Source organism: Neoarius graeffei, chromosome 18 (assembly GCF_027579695.1).
Source record: "Neoarius graeffei isolate fNeoGra1 chromosome 18, fNeoGra1.pri, whole genome shotgun sequence".
NCBI lineage: Eukaryota > Metazoa > Chordata > Actinopteri > Siluriformes > Ariidae > Neoarius > Neoarius graeffei.
The window spans coordinates 6738187-6750649 of NC_083586.1; the positions used below are offsets into that span (position 1 = coordinate 6738187).

A 12463-nucleotide genomic window follows, 5' to 3' on the forward strand; every position below is an offset into this window, starting at 1 on the left:
GATACAAGCTACCAAAGTCATGCGAGATACTATACCTGTGTAATCTGACAAAGGACACCGTACAACATCTCATCTCATTATCCCGAGCCGCTTTATCCTGTTCTACAGGGTCGCAGACAAGCTGGAGCCTATCCCAGCTGACTACGGGCGAAAAGCGGGGTACACCCTGGACAAGGGCTGACACATGGACACAGACAACCATTCACACTCACATTCACACCTACGGTCAATTTAGAGTCACCAGTTAACCTAACCTGCATGTCTTTGGACTGTGGGGGAAACCGGAGCACCCGGAGGAAACCCACGTGGACACGGGGAGAACATGCAAACTCCACACAGAAAGGCCCTCGTCGGCCACGGGGCTCGAACCCGGACCTTCTTGCTGTGAGGCAACAACGCTAACCACTACACCACCGTGCCGCCCCACCCTACAACATGAAGACAGATATTTAGTAAAAGTTCTGCTGGCTGCGGCCAAGGAGGCAATCACCAGGAAATGGCATAGAGCGGACCCTCCCACTCGGAGGAACTGGCTGGGCACAGTCGACGAGATACTCAAACTGGAAAGACTCACATATATATTGAGACTCCAGCAAACAAAATTTGATAAGAAATCTGAAAAATGGACCGAATACAAATCTCAAAACAGAGGCACCACTGGAAACTTTGATGTCGAAGATATTTGAATATTATTTTTTAAGATCATGTATCCCACTGGCACTGCATTGTGTTCTGTATTGTTCTATAATGAAAATAAAAATTTGAGTCATAAAAAAATAATAAATAAAGAAATATGTCCATATATATAAACTCCTAAAAAAGACATACACACAAGGCATTCTCACACTGCTGTTTTTTAATTGCACAGTCCCTTTAAAACAAGCAGCATTTAATGCAATTATGGCTCTTGGGTAGATGTTTTTCAGTCTATTTGTCCGTCTCTTAATTGACCTGAACTATCTGCCCAAGCACAGCAATTCAAACTGAGAATGTCCGGGGTGGGATGGATCTTTTAATATACCCTGGGTTCTTTTGAGGCAGCAAGAACTGTAAAGCTCTTCCAGGTAGGGGAGAGGGCATCTGATCTGTGTGGTGGTGATGAACCTCTGGAGCGCTTTCCTCTCTGCTACTGTGCAGCTAGCAAACCACACACTGATGCAGTATGTAAGTATGCTCCCTATGGAGCAACAGTAGAAGCACACAAGCAGTGTTTGAGTGAGGTGGTTCTTCCTGAGGATGCTCAGGAAGTAAAGTCTCTGCTGTGCCTTATTTATCAACTTGTGTGGTGTTCATGCTCCAGGTCAGGTCCTCCTCTATGTCCAACCCCAGGAACCGGAAGTCCAGGACCCTCTCCACACATTCCCCGCTGATGAGAATAGGCTAAATGTCCATTTTCTTTTTCCTCAAGTCTATGATCAGCTCCTTGGTTTTGGTGGTGTTGAGGACCAGGTTGTTGGTCTCTGCACCACCCAGACAACTGCTCCGACTCGTCCTGATAAGCGGACTCCTTGCCCCCCCAGAGATGAGCCCCACTATGGTAATATCATCTGCAAATTTGATGATGCCATTACTGGAGTGGATGGGGTGCAGTCGTAAGTGTAGAGGGTAAAGAGTAGGGAGGCTCAGCACACAGCCCTGTGGGGAGCCAGTGCTAAGGCTGAGGAGATGTGGGGAGTGATCAGACAGGAAGTTCTTTATCCAGAGGCAGATGGATTGAGACAGTCCCAGGTCTGTCAATTTGGACACCAGTCTGTGAGGGAGAATGGCGTTGAATGCTGAGCTAAAGTCCACAAAGGGCAGCCTAGCATAGCTCTCCTGCTGCTCAAGGGGAGTGAAGGCAGTGTGGAGAGTTGTGGCTATGGCATCCTCTGTAGAGCTGTTAGCTCTGTAAGCATACTGGTGTCTGTCTAACATGGGTGGGAGGCTTGTGATGATGCGAGTCTGGACCAGTTTCTCAAAGCACTTCATGATGATGGGAGCAAGTGCCACTGGACAGTGGTCATTCAGGCTGCTGCTGGTCTTTTTTTGGCAGTGGAACTATGATGGAGGACAGGGTGGGATGGTGGACTAGAATAGGGACTGGTTGACTTCATGTAAAATCCTGTGGTCTGTACATAACATGGCTCTAGGAGTAATGTTTTATTTTACTACAAGATGCATGCCTATCAGAAACACTGGCCAGAGGTGATCAATTATTGCAGGAGTCTTGGTCAAGGTGGGTCATTGCTATTTAGCCTCTAATGCACTCTAAACTTAAACATTAACAGACCCATGAGCCTTTGCACTCTAGCAAAGCTCTGTGGAACTGGCAACAACTAGAGTGACTACCTTTTCTAGTCGCTACAATAATCCTCCTCCCTGGACTTAAATTTATTTTCAAAATCAAATCGAGAATGGGATTAAAGGCCATTTAGATAAAAAAAAATGGAAAAGTTCTAAATAAGTGACTACCTACAAACATTTTTAATTAAAAAACAATCGTTGTATTTAAAAAAAAAATACTATTTCATAAGCCTGTCTAAAAATGCATGGGGTTGCTTAAAATTCCACAGCATACTTCACTTTGTCTCACAGCATAAATCTAATCAACCCTCACCGAGCCGATGTTCTAATTATATTTTGTTTGCATTTGTGAATTAATGGAAATGAAACAGATTGTGTAAAATGTCATACCAACTGCATACCCCAGCATCAAACCAACTCGCATAGTGGCAAATTTTGTGGCATCTAAAATTATCTGCTCGTTGGTGTAGTAACAAGTTTTATATTAACTTTAGCATTAATTATAGTTAACAGTATCTGTTCAGATCTTCTACTGTCATGCTTCTCTGTTTATCCTCGAGATTTAGAAAAGAAGCAAGCTGAAAGTATGAACGAATAATTTCCTTGTTTTTTTTTGTGCGCGTGTGTGTGTGTGTGTGTGTGTGTGTGTGTGTGTGTGTGTGTGTGTGAGAGAGAGAGAGAGAGAGAGAGAGAGAGAGAAAAAGCTACTGTTGTCGTGGATGCAGCAGAGTCAATGTAAAATTGGTACAGTTTCTCAGCTGCATTTGGGAAAACAAACTATGATGGAATGTTGATGGAAACTATGATGAATAATATCTTGTGTAATACAGGAAGCTGACCATGCAATTGGGGGGGGGGGGGATGGACCCATGTTGGTGACTACCTGGGCTTTATGTAATTTTTCATGAATATCTTAAAATTATACAATAAATACATATTTGTTTGAGTATTATTCAGGTGTTACTCATATTTCTATTATTAACAGGTTAATTTCCATCACACTGGCTAAAAGAATCGATGTAGGATGGATCAAACTTGCGATTTACACAACTACTCCACATATCATTGGCAAGAAGAAATTTATATTAATTGGAGCTACCTTCACCTAGTTGTTACTTAAAAATATAAAGTCTTTATAATAAATTTATGACAGACTCACAAGCGAGGCGTATCCACTATTCCTGGCTTCTTCTCTGGTTACCAGCTCTCCCTGGTAGGGTCCGAAGTGTGTACCTACTGGAACAGTCTCCCCCTTATTAAACACTCCCAGTCCTGCATCAGGAATACTGGACTTCTTGATTTCTAGCCCAGGAGGAAGAGTTTGTCTGGTTCGGTCAGGGACTCCTATGAGAACAGGAGTATCTGGAATGAAGAGAGGCAGTCCATGAACCTCACATTTGTTGAGGAAGAAGGATTTGCAAACTTCACAGTCTGGGAGCAGAGAAAACAATAGGAAGAAATGAGGCCCAAAATGTGTGTGTCTATATTCAAGACCATATACAGTACATTAGTACAGTATAAAGATTATCCTAAGAAAGTTTGCCAGAAAGATTCACTGAGCATCTGGTTGAGACTAGAGGTGTCCATCAGGACCGAGATCTCACAGGACACAAGGTACATGAGCACAATTTTTTTTTATTTCATTGTGGGAGTAAACAAGTGGCCAGATATGAAGCTTGCAAAATAAAACAAATGTTCATTAACATAAGTGTGGCACTGCATGATGTACTTACAGCATTCTGGTCAAGGTTGTTTTAAATTCAGCTACTTGTTTGCTTATCTTTTGGGAAACAGAATTTCCCAAATTTGTTAGGAAATAACATGCAGGTACAAAAAAAACCAACAAAAAAACCCCCAAAAACACACACCTGTCCACACAGTAAGTAAATAAACAAACAGTCCCACACACATCTCGACTTGAACTTTGACAATTCTGGCATTTCTAGATCTAGGTATTTTTCCCAGTGCTATACATCTAGGATTAATATTTAATTTTAAAAATTCATATCTAGTGCCAATTTAAGCATAACCAATTTGCTGAAAAAAAAACAACAACAGTGGACCCAGAGGAAACCCATGCAGACAGGGGAAGATCTTGCAAAACTTTACACACAGCAACCCGAACTCAGAATCAAATCCAGGACCCTGGAGCTATGCCACTGTGACGCCACTAAATCTGTATACAGATATTTGGATACCTGTCCATCACACCCATCTGTGCTTATTGAACATCCCATTCCAGGGGCATACTGAGAGGTATTACTCTCTGTCCCCTATTAACCACAGCCAATTGGGGCCTTCTGCAAGCTGATGTATGTGGGGAAGAGAGCACATAGCACTTTCCTCTGGGTGTGTTTTGCTATCCTGTGATGCAGCATGGGCTGAATTTGGAAAAGAGGGGGTTGATGGCTTCACATGTCTTGGAGGAAACATGTGTTAGCATTCACTCACCATGGTTAGAGAGACCTGGCTGGTGGGTGGATACTAGCAGGTGACCACACTGGGGAGAAGATAGGCAGGTGGGGAACACACACACACACACACACACACAAAACAAAAAAAACAAAACAAAAAAACACCACCCCCATAATCTTCTAATATAGTGAAGACATTAGGACCCGTTTATTTAACATTTATGGAAGGAGACCCAGGTATCAGTCAGTAAATTTTCCCATGATGTTTTCTCTGCAAGTTTTCTCTGCCTTCAGGACAGAGGAGTTTGTGCTTTCTGGTTTCTCAGTCACACAACATGCATTTATTTATTTATTTATTGTCTCGAACAAAACACCGGAGTGGCTGGAGAGAATGACAGACATTCTGTAACATTAAATGTAAACAGAAACAAATAAAACATGCAATGTGTCATTCATTAATACATGAAAAATTGTAATCATTGGCAAATCACTGTGGTATGAAGGGAATAATACACTTTGGGCTGTGCTGTTATACGGGGAAAAATTTTTTAAAAATCACCCGGCATAGATTTTTATATAACAGCATGACCAATCGTGTGTTATTCCAGACTTTTTTGTTCAGGTTAACATCTCTTTATAATGACTAATGTCTTTTAAGGAAATAAAAAAATATATATTTAGTTTCTCTCACTCCTTGCTACCATATTACACTCTCTATAGACAAAGTTCGTGCTTTATCAATAAAAATATTAATTTCAAATTTAATTGTGTCATAATTTGTTGATAAAATAATCCGAGACTGAGGCTACATCCCAAATGTACTGTATTGTACTTTTAGTGCACTAGATCATGTGGAGGGTAGAATAAACAGTGAATGTTACTGAGCACCAGAGTGGCCTGATGTCTTACAGAGGTAGTCTTTATTGTCAGGATCTTCCACTTTAATGGAGAGAACTTCAGGTGGGTTACCGAGGTCGTCTCCATGGTTGTAGATTTTCAGCTCCAGTGTCTCCTCTTTCTTCACACAGACTTCTGACATCCCTCCACGTATGGATGTCTCCGTTTTCATGTCCTCACACAGCTAAAGATCAAACAACAAATCTGTTAGGGTGGGATGATATCCGTCCCACTTGGGAAGGTGCTGCTCTCATTTCTTGCAGCATAGTTCATAGTCTCAGAACAGGCCTAATCAATCTGTGACAATCCAGAGCCAAGGCCAGGGAGCAGACGAACAGGCTAAACTGACTGTCTGCTAGCTGCACAGAGTCGTCACTCAGGTTCCACTATATCAAGACTGTGTCTGTTCCCCGAGCTATACAAAAAAGTAGAAAGACTCAGTTTGTTCGAGTAATCTACAGTGGTGCTTGAAAGTTTGTGAACCCTTTAGAATTTTCTATATTTCTGCATAAATATGACCTAAAACATCATTAGATTTTCACACAAGTCCTAAAAGTAGATAAAAAGAACCCAGTTAAACAAATGAGACAAAAATATTATACTTGGTCATTTATTTATTGAGGAAAATGATCTAATATTACATCTTTGTGAGTGGCAAAAGTATGTGAACCTTTGCTTTCAGTATCTACTGTGACCCCCTTGTGCAGCAATAACTGCAACTAAACGTTTCCAGAAACTGTTGATCAGTCCTGAAGCGAGCAGTTCATGTGAGGAAACCCACCAACATCCCAGAGTTGAAGCTGTTCTGTACGGAGGAATGGGCTAAAATTCCTCCAAGCTGGTGTGCAGGACTGATCAACAGTTTCTGGAAACGTTTAGTTGCAGTTATTGCTGCACAAGGGGGTCACAGTAGATACTGAAAGCAAAGGTTCACATACTTTTGCCACTCACAGATATGTAATATTGGATCATTTTCCTCAATAAATAAATGACCAAGTATAATATTTTTGTCTCATTTGTTTAACTGGGTTCTCTTTATCTACTTTTAGGACTTGTGTGAAAATCTGATGATGTTTTAGGTCATATTTATGCAGAAATATAGAAAATTCTAAAGGGTTCACAAACTTTCAAGCACCACTGTAATTAATATAAAAATTAGATCATATTGACTGTACAGCCACTTCCAGCACCTTTGATCTAAAAGGTAGGACTATGAAATATTAGATCCCACTCATAATGGTGGTCCCACTCTCGATCTAATACTTGCATTTATATTAAATATACAGGTTCACTTAGGCCTGTCGCAATATTTGATATACTGACTTATCGTACGGTAAATGAAAATGAACTCTTTTTTTTTACGTGATTTTGGCATTTACGCACTGTACATCTACATAGGGAAGTCGCCAGAGCTTGACCCACTGACTCAATAAAACACCGCACTGTTTTCTGTCGTCTCATGTGGCTCTCTGTCAGAGGCGGGGCCTCCCAACATGCAACAGTTACAGTGCCTTGCAAAAGTATTCATACCCCTTGAACTTTTTTCACATTTTTCCACCTTACAACCACGAACTTAAGTTTTTTATTGAGATTTTATGTGATAGACCAACACAGAGTAGCACATAATTGTGAAGTGAAACGAAAATGATAAATGGGCTTCAAAATTTTAAACAAATAAAAATCTGAAAAATGCGGTGTGCATTAGTATTCAGCCCCTTGTACTCTGATACTGCTAAATACAATCCAGTGCAATCAATTGCCTTCAGAAGTCATCTAATTAGTTAATAGAGTCCTACTGTGTGTAATTTACTCTCAGTATAAATACACTTGTTCTGTGAAGGCCTCAGTGGTTTGTTAGAGAACACTGAAGAACAAACAGCATCATGAAGACCAAAGAACTCACCAGACAGGTCAGGGATAAAGTTCTGGAGAAGTTTAAAGCAGGGTTAGGTTATAAAAAAAAATATCCCAAGCTCTGAACATCTCAAGAAGCACTGTTCAATCCATCATTCAAAAATGGAAAAAGTGTGGCACAACTGCAAACCTACCAAGACATGGCCGTCCACCTAAACTGACAGAGCGAGCAAGGAAAGCACTGGTCAGAGAAGCAGCCAAGAGGCCCATGATCACTCTGGAGGAGCTGCAGAAATCCACAGCTCAGGTGGGAGAATCTGTGCACAGGACAACTATAAGTCGTACACTCCACAAATCTGGCCTTTTTGGAAGAGTGGCAAGAAGAAAGCCATTGTTGAAAGACAGGCATAAGAAGCCATGTAGGGGACACAGAAAACATGTGGAAGAAGGTGCTTTGGTCAGATGAGACCAAAGTTGAACTTTTTGGCCCAAATACAAAGCGCTATGTGTGGCGGAAAACTAAGATGGATGGAGCTAAATACAGGGCAATCCTGGAAGAAAACCTGTTGGAGGCTGCAAAAGACTTGAGACTGGGAAGGAGATTCACCTTCCAGCAAGACAATGACCCTAAACATACAGCCAGAGCTACAATGGAATGGTTTAGATCAAAGAATATTCATGTGTTAGAATGGCCCAGTCAAAGTCCAGACCTAAATGCCATTGAGCATCTGTGGCAAGACTTGAAAATTGCTGTTCACAGACGCTCTCCATCCAATCTGGCTGAGCTTGAGCTATTTTGCAAAGAAGAATGGGCAAAAATTTCAGTGTCTAGATGTGCAAAGCTGGTAGAGACATACCACAAAAGACTTGCAGCTGTAATTGCAGCAAAAGGTGGCTCTACAAAGTATTGACGCAGGGGGGCTGAATACTAATGCACATCAAATTTTTCAGATTTTTATTTGTCTAAAATTTTGAAGACCATTTATCATTTTCGTTTCACTTCACAATTATGTGCTACTCTATGTTGGTCTATCACATAAAAATCTCAATAAAAACTTTTAAGTTCGTGGTTGTAAGGTGGAAAAATGTGAAGAAGTTCAAGGGGTATGAATACTTTTGCAAGGCACTGTATCCAGCCAGGGTGCCCACTGAACGGGGAAAAGATAACACCTTGCTCCATTGTACAGACCATCAGCGTAGAATTGGGTGTGGACGTGTCCCTATCAATATCAAACGGCAGCTGATATGTCCCTACCAATATTTCTGATTGAAGAAAAAAAAATATTTTTAAATCACGCTCTGTGCGCAGTACACAAATGGTTACTGTAGGTTTCCACTGGGCAAAACACCACGCAAAATGCACTCATGAATATTCGCTCTGGGGGCATGGTCACGAAAACAGCAAGCAAGTTCGGCTACCATGTCAATTAGCAAGTGCGGTTGCAATGCAGTGACTGGCTGCTAGCTAGCAAACTGTCCTTGAGGAATGTAATGTTAGATTAGCTCGTAAAATTAATCAGTTAACAACAGTTCGTATTCAGTGTGTAAAAAAACGACAACATATGAATATGACCGTTTTCTAAGTTTGTGTGGCATGTAAATAACAATCCGACTTGATACCAACAACAACTGGTGTTCATTAAGGTCACAAAGACATTATTAAATCATATCACATTGTGCTAATGTTGGCTAATATTGCACCTAGTCTTGCTTGTGAAGTGCCTGCAAACTTTAGCAGCCTGCTAACCCTTAATTTGAAGTACTTCAGTAAAGACCTGCAGAGTGCCCTGACCAAGTTTTCGTAACATGACACATGTAAACAACAACCCAATGGTGATGACATGGTTCGTGGCCCAGACACCTTTTAATCAAATAAAACATTTTGTAATAAGCATAACAGCCTCCACCTTCTTAATCAGAAATTTTTGGTTACTCCCACCTCTCTTCTGAAAATGTCACATACACGCTGAACTGATTGGTTTTCGAGGGGGTTCATTTGAAAGCAGTAGGTTAAAAACTTTTCTCTGTAGAACCCTGTCACTTTCTCCTCTCTGGGCTCAAGAAGAGAACAAAAGGGCAATACAGGTAGTCGTCGACTTACGACCTATGCGACTTACGACCGATCGACTTTACGACCGTCTGGTTATGACTGGCAAGTGTTTCCCAGCTGAGCGTACGACAGTTTCCGCCCCAGCTCCTGGCAGCCTCTCGCCGCATACAACAGTTTCCGCCCCAGCTCCCGGCAGCGCCTCTCGCCGCGTACGACAGTTTCCGCCCCAGCTCCCGGCAGCGCCTCTCGCCGCGTACGACAGTTTCCGCCCCAGCTCCCGGCAGCGCCTCTCGCCGCGTAGGACAGTTTCCGCCCCAGCTCCCGGCAGCGCCTCTCGCCGCGTACGACAGTTTCCGCCCCAGCTCCCGGCAGCGCCTCTCGCCGCGTACGACAGTTTCCGCCCCAGCTCCCGGCAGCCTCTCGCCCCAGCTCCCGGCAGCCTCTCGCCCCAGCTCCCGGCAGCCTCTCGCCCCCAGCTCCCGGCAGCGCCTCTCGCCGCGTACGACAGTTTCCGTCCCAGCTCCCGGCAGCGCCTCTCGCCGCGTACGACAGTTTCCGCCCCAGCTCCCGGCAGCGCCTCTCGCCGCGTACGACAGTTTCCGCCCCAGCTCCCGGCAGCCTCTCGCCCCCAGCTCCCGGCAGCGCCTCTCGCCGCGTACGACAGTTTCCGCCCCAGCTCCCGGCAGCGCCTCTCGCCGCGTACAACAGTTTCCACCCCAGCTCCCGGCAGCGCCTCTTGCTGCGTACAACAGTTTCTGCCCCAGCTCCAGGCACACGCACAGTCTCTCTTGCGCTCCGTCATACAGTTTCCGCCCCAGCTCCTGGTTTATGAAACGAGCAAATGCTCCTGCCAGCCCAAGCGCTGCAACAGCTGATGATGACGTAGACGACCCACAGCCAGTGATGCCAGCGGTCACTAAATTTTGTATTTTGCTATGTTTTCCTTTGTATTTTGGTATGTTATAAACTAAAATGTTTTCTATTTTTCACACCTGTATTTCGTATTTTGTTTTGCACATATTAAACGAATTGTACTGTACGCAGTGTAGTATGCAGTGTTTGACTTAAACCAAATAATGAGCCAAGGTAATGAAATAAGAAAATGTTGATAAAATAAGACTTTAAGATGATTACAATATCATTACACATCACAATATACTTACGTTCATTTAACATAGGCCAACTTACGACCAGACTGGTTTACGACCGGTCAATTGTAACCAAACGCAGTCGTAAGTCGATGACTACCTGTAATATAACAATAACCAATCAGAATTCAGATACATTCTGTTGCCAAGTAAAATTGTAACCTTTCAACGTGTCAAAAAAGTTCTAGAGACCTCGTCTTGTTTTACCATTAGATCAATCACATATCAGCTTAAACTAGCATTCTAAAACTAGTTAAAGATCACACAGAAGATAGCCTACTCCCCCTGCAAACTAATGTAAGTGTTTAAGGCTCTGCATGTGTTTTACTTCCATTTATGAGGGAAAGGAACATACTCCCTCCCGACAGTCAACGCGTTATTCACTTGTAAAACACATTTGCAAATTGGTAGAATGAGTTAATCATCACATGCAAGATTTGCAGTTAATCAAATGAATTGCATATTCATGAATTACTACAGTTCTGAACTTCAAATTTTAAAAGTCTGGACTTTGGAGAGATGATGGATACTCTTTTGGTGGAACACAAAAGAGCAAAATATTGTGACCCTCTAATGTTGACCTGAAGTTGGCATTGAGTTTATGTCCCCACCAATGTTAATACCAAGCCTACGCCCTTGCCTACGTTATCTCGTTCTAATTGTTGTTACTTTTATCCAAATGACAGCTGGCAATACATTGTTACTTTGCACTTTTTGTTTATCTGGGTACTAATCTTTGAGAAACTGGATTGGCAGAATGTTGCCTGTGAAGAAAAGAATGTCTTTTTATTACCCTGTGCCAAGTTAATATTTACTTAAGTGCAATTTTTAAGAGCCATAGATTGTATTTTATTTATTGTTTTTGTTGTGAGTGGTTTTGTTTGATTGTTGTTTTATTTCTTTAGGTTATTTCTTTATATTTTTTTACATTCCACCGTTGAATTGAATAAGTTGACAATTAAAAAGTTGACTGTTCTTTGAAAGGGTGTATTTGCATGATCATTATTATTTTACGAGTGGCATAAAATTGTCTTGAAAAGATGTCAACAATAATATCGTTTATCGCAATAATTTCTGAGACAATATATCATCCAACAAAATTTATCGTGACAGGCCTAGGTTCACTAACTTTCAAGCACCACTGTAGTCACACTTCCACAGTCTGAAGCTCCCTCAAACAATTATCTCATCTGATTCAAAATATGTCTGAACAATAATATATGCACCTTGCCACACCATTGCCTCAAAAGTACATTCACACCAACTACTGCATCAAGTTTTATCAGTAGTCTCCCAGAGTTATCAACATCAGACCCCACAGAACTTGATCAGCCTGCTTTGAGTCAATGTTCCACTATAGACCCTTTTCAGTCACGTGACCTTCGTAAACGCGACCACCATTTTGGACATGTAGCGGACTTCGGCTCGAATTGGTTTGAATGCGAGGAAGGCGACAAACGGAGAACATACAAAAAAAGGAGCGAGATGCAGAAAACACCTTCGCTATCCAGCGACGTAGGGCATTTACAGGGCGAGCAGAGGGAGAAATAACAACAGTAACGACACGTTAGCAACGCCGTACAGAAATAACGGTTTATGGCACAGACCCTTTCGGTTCTCGCTCATCTAGCTGCTACAATGACTGCTTAGACTGCAACAATAATACCTAACACACATTTAAGTATCCGTCGTAAAGACGTGAAACTCGTCGAGTGATGAGTGTGTTCATTGATAAGCTAACACAATCTAAAAGTAGACATACCATCACACTGCCCTGGCGCTGTGTACAGTTTACCTTCTATGGTTTGTGCACTCAC

General features: G+C 42.2%; 1 protein-coding gene across 3 annotated transcripts in view; it reads right to left on the bottom strand.

Annotated features, from left to right (window-relative positions):
• Positions 1-12463, bottom strand: part of LOC132865876 (histone-lysine N-methyltransferase PRDM9-like) — a 51317-nt gene that overhangs the window by 22771 nt on the left and 16083 nt on the right. For 2 of the 3 annotated variants that reach the window (XM_060898388.1, XM_060898389.1), the window contains exons 2-3: positions 5607-5778; positions 3443-3645 (exon numbers count right to left, since the gene is read on the bottom strand). In XM_060898388.1, coding sequence (XP_060754371.1) covers positions 3443-3645; positions 5607-5766 — 363 coding nt within the window. In that variant the 5' untranslated portion in view covers positions 5767-5778. Of the gene's footprint in view, positions 1-3442; positions 3646-5606; positions 5779-10661; positions 10747-12463 lie in introns of all 3 variants that reach the window. The other variant, XM_060898387.1, reaches the window with a different exon arrangement.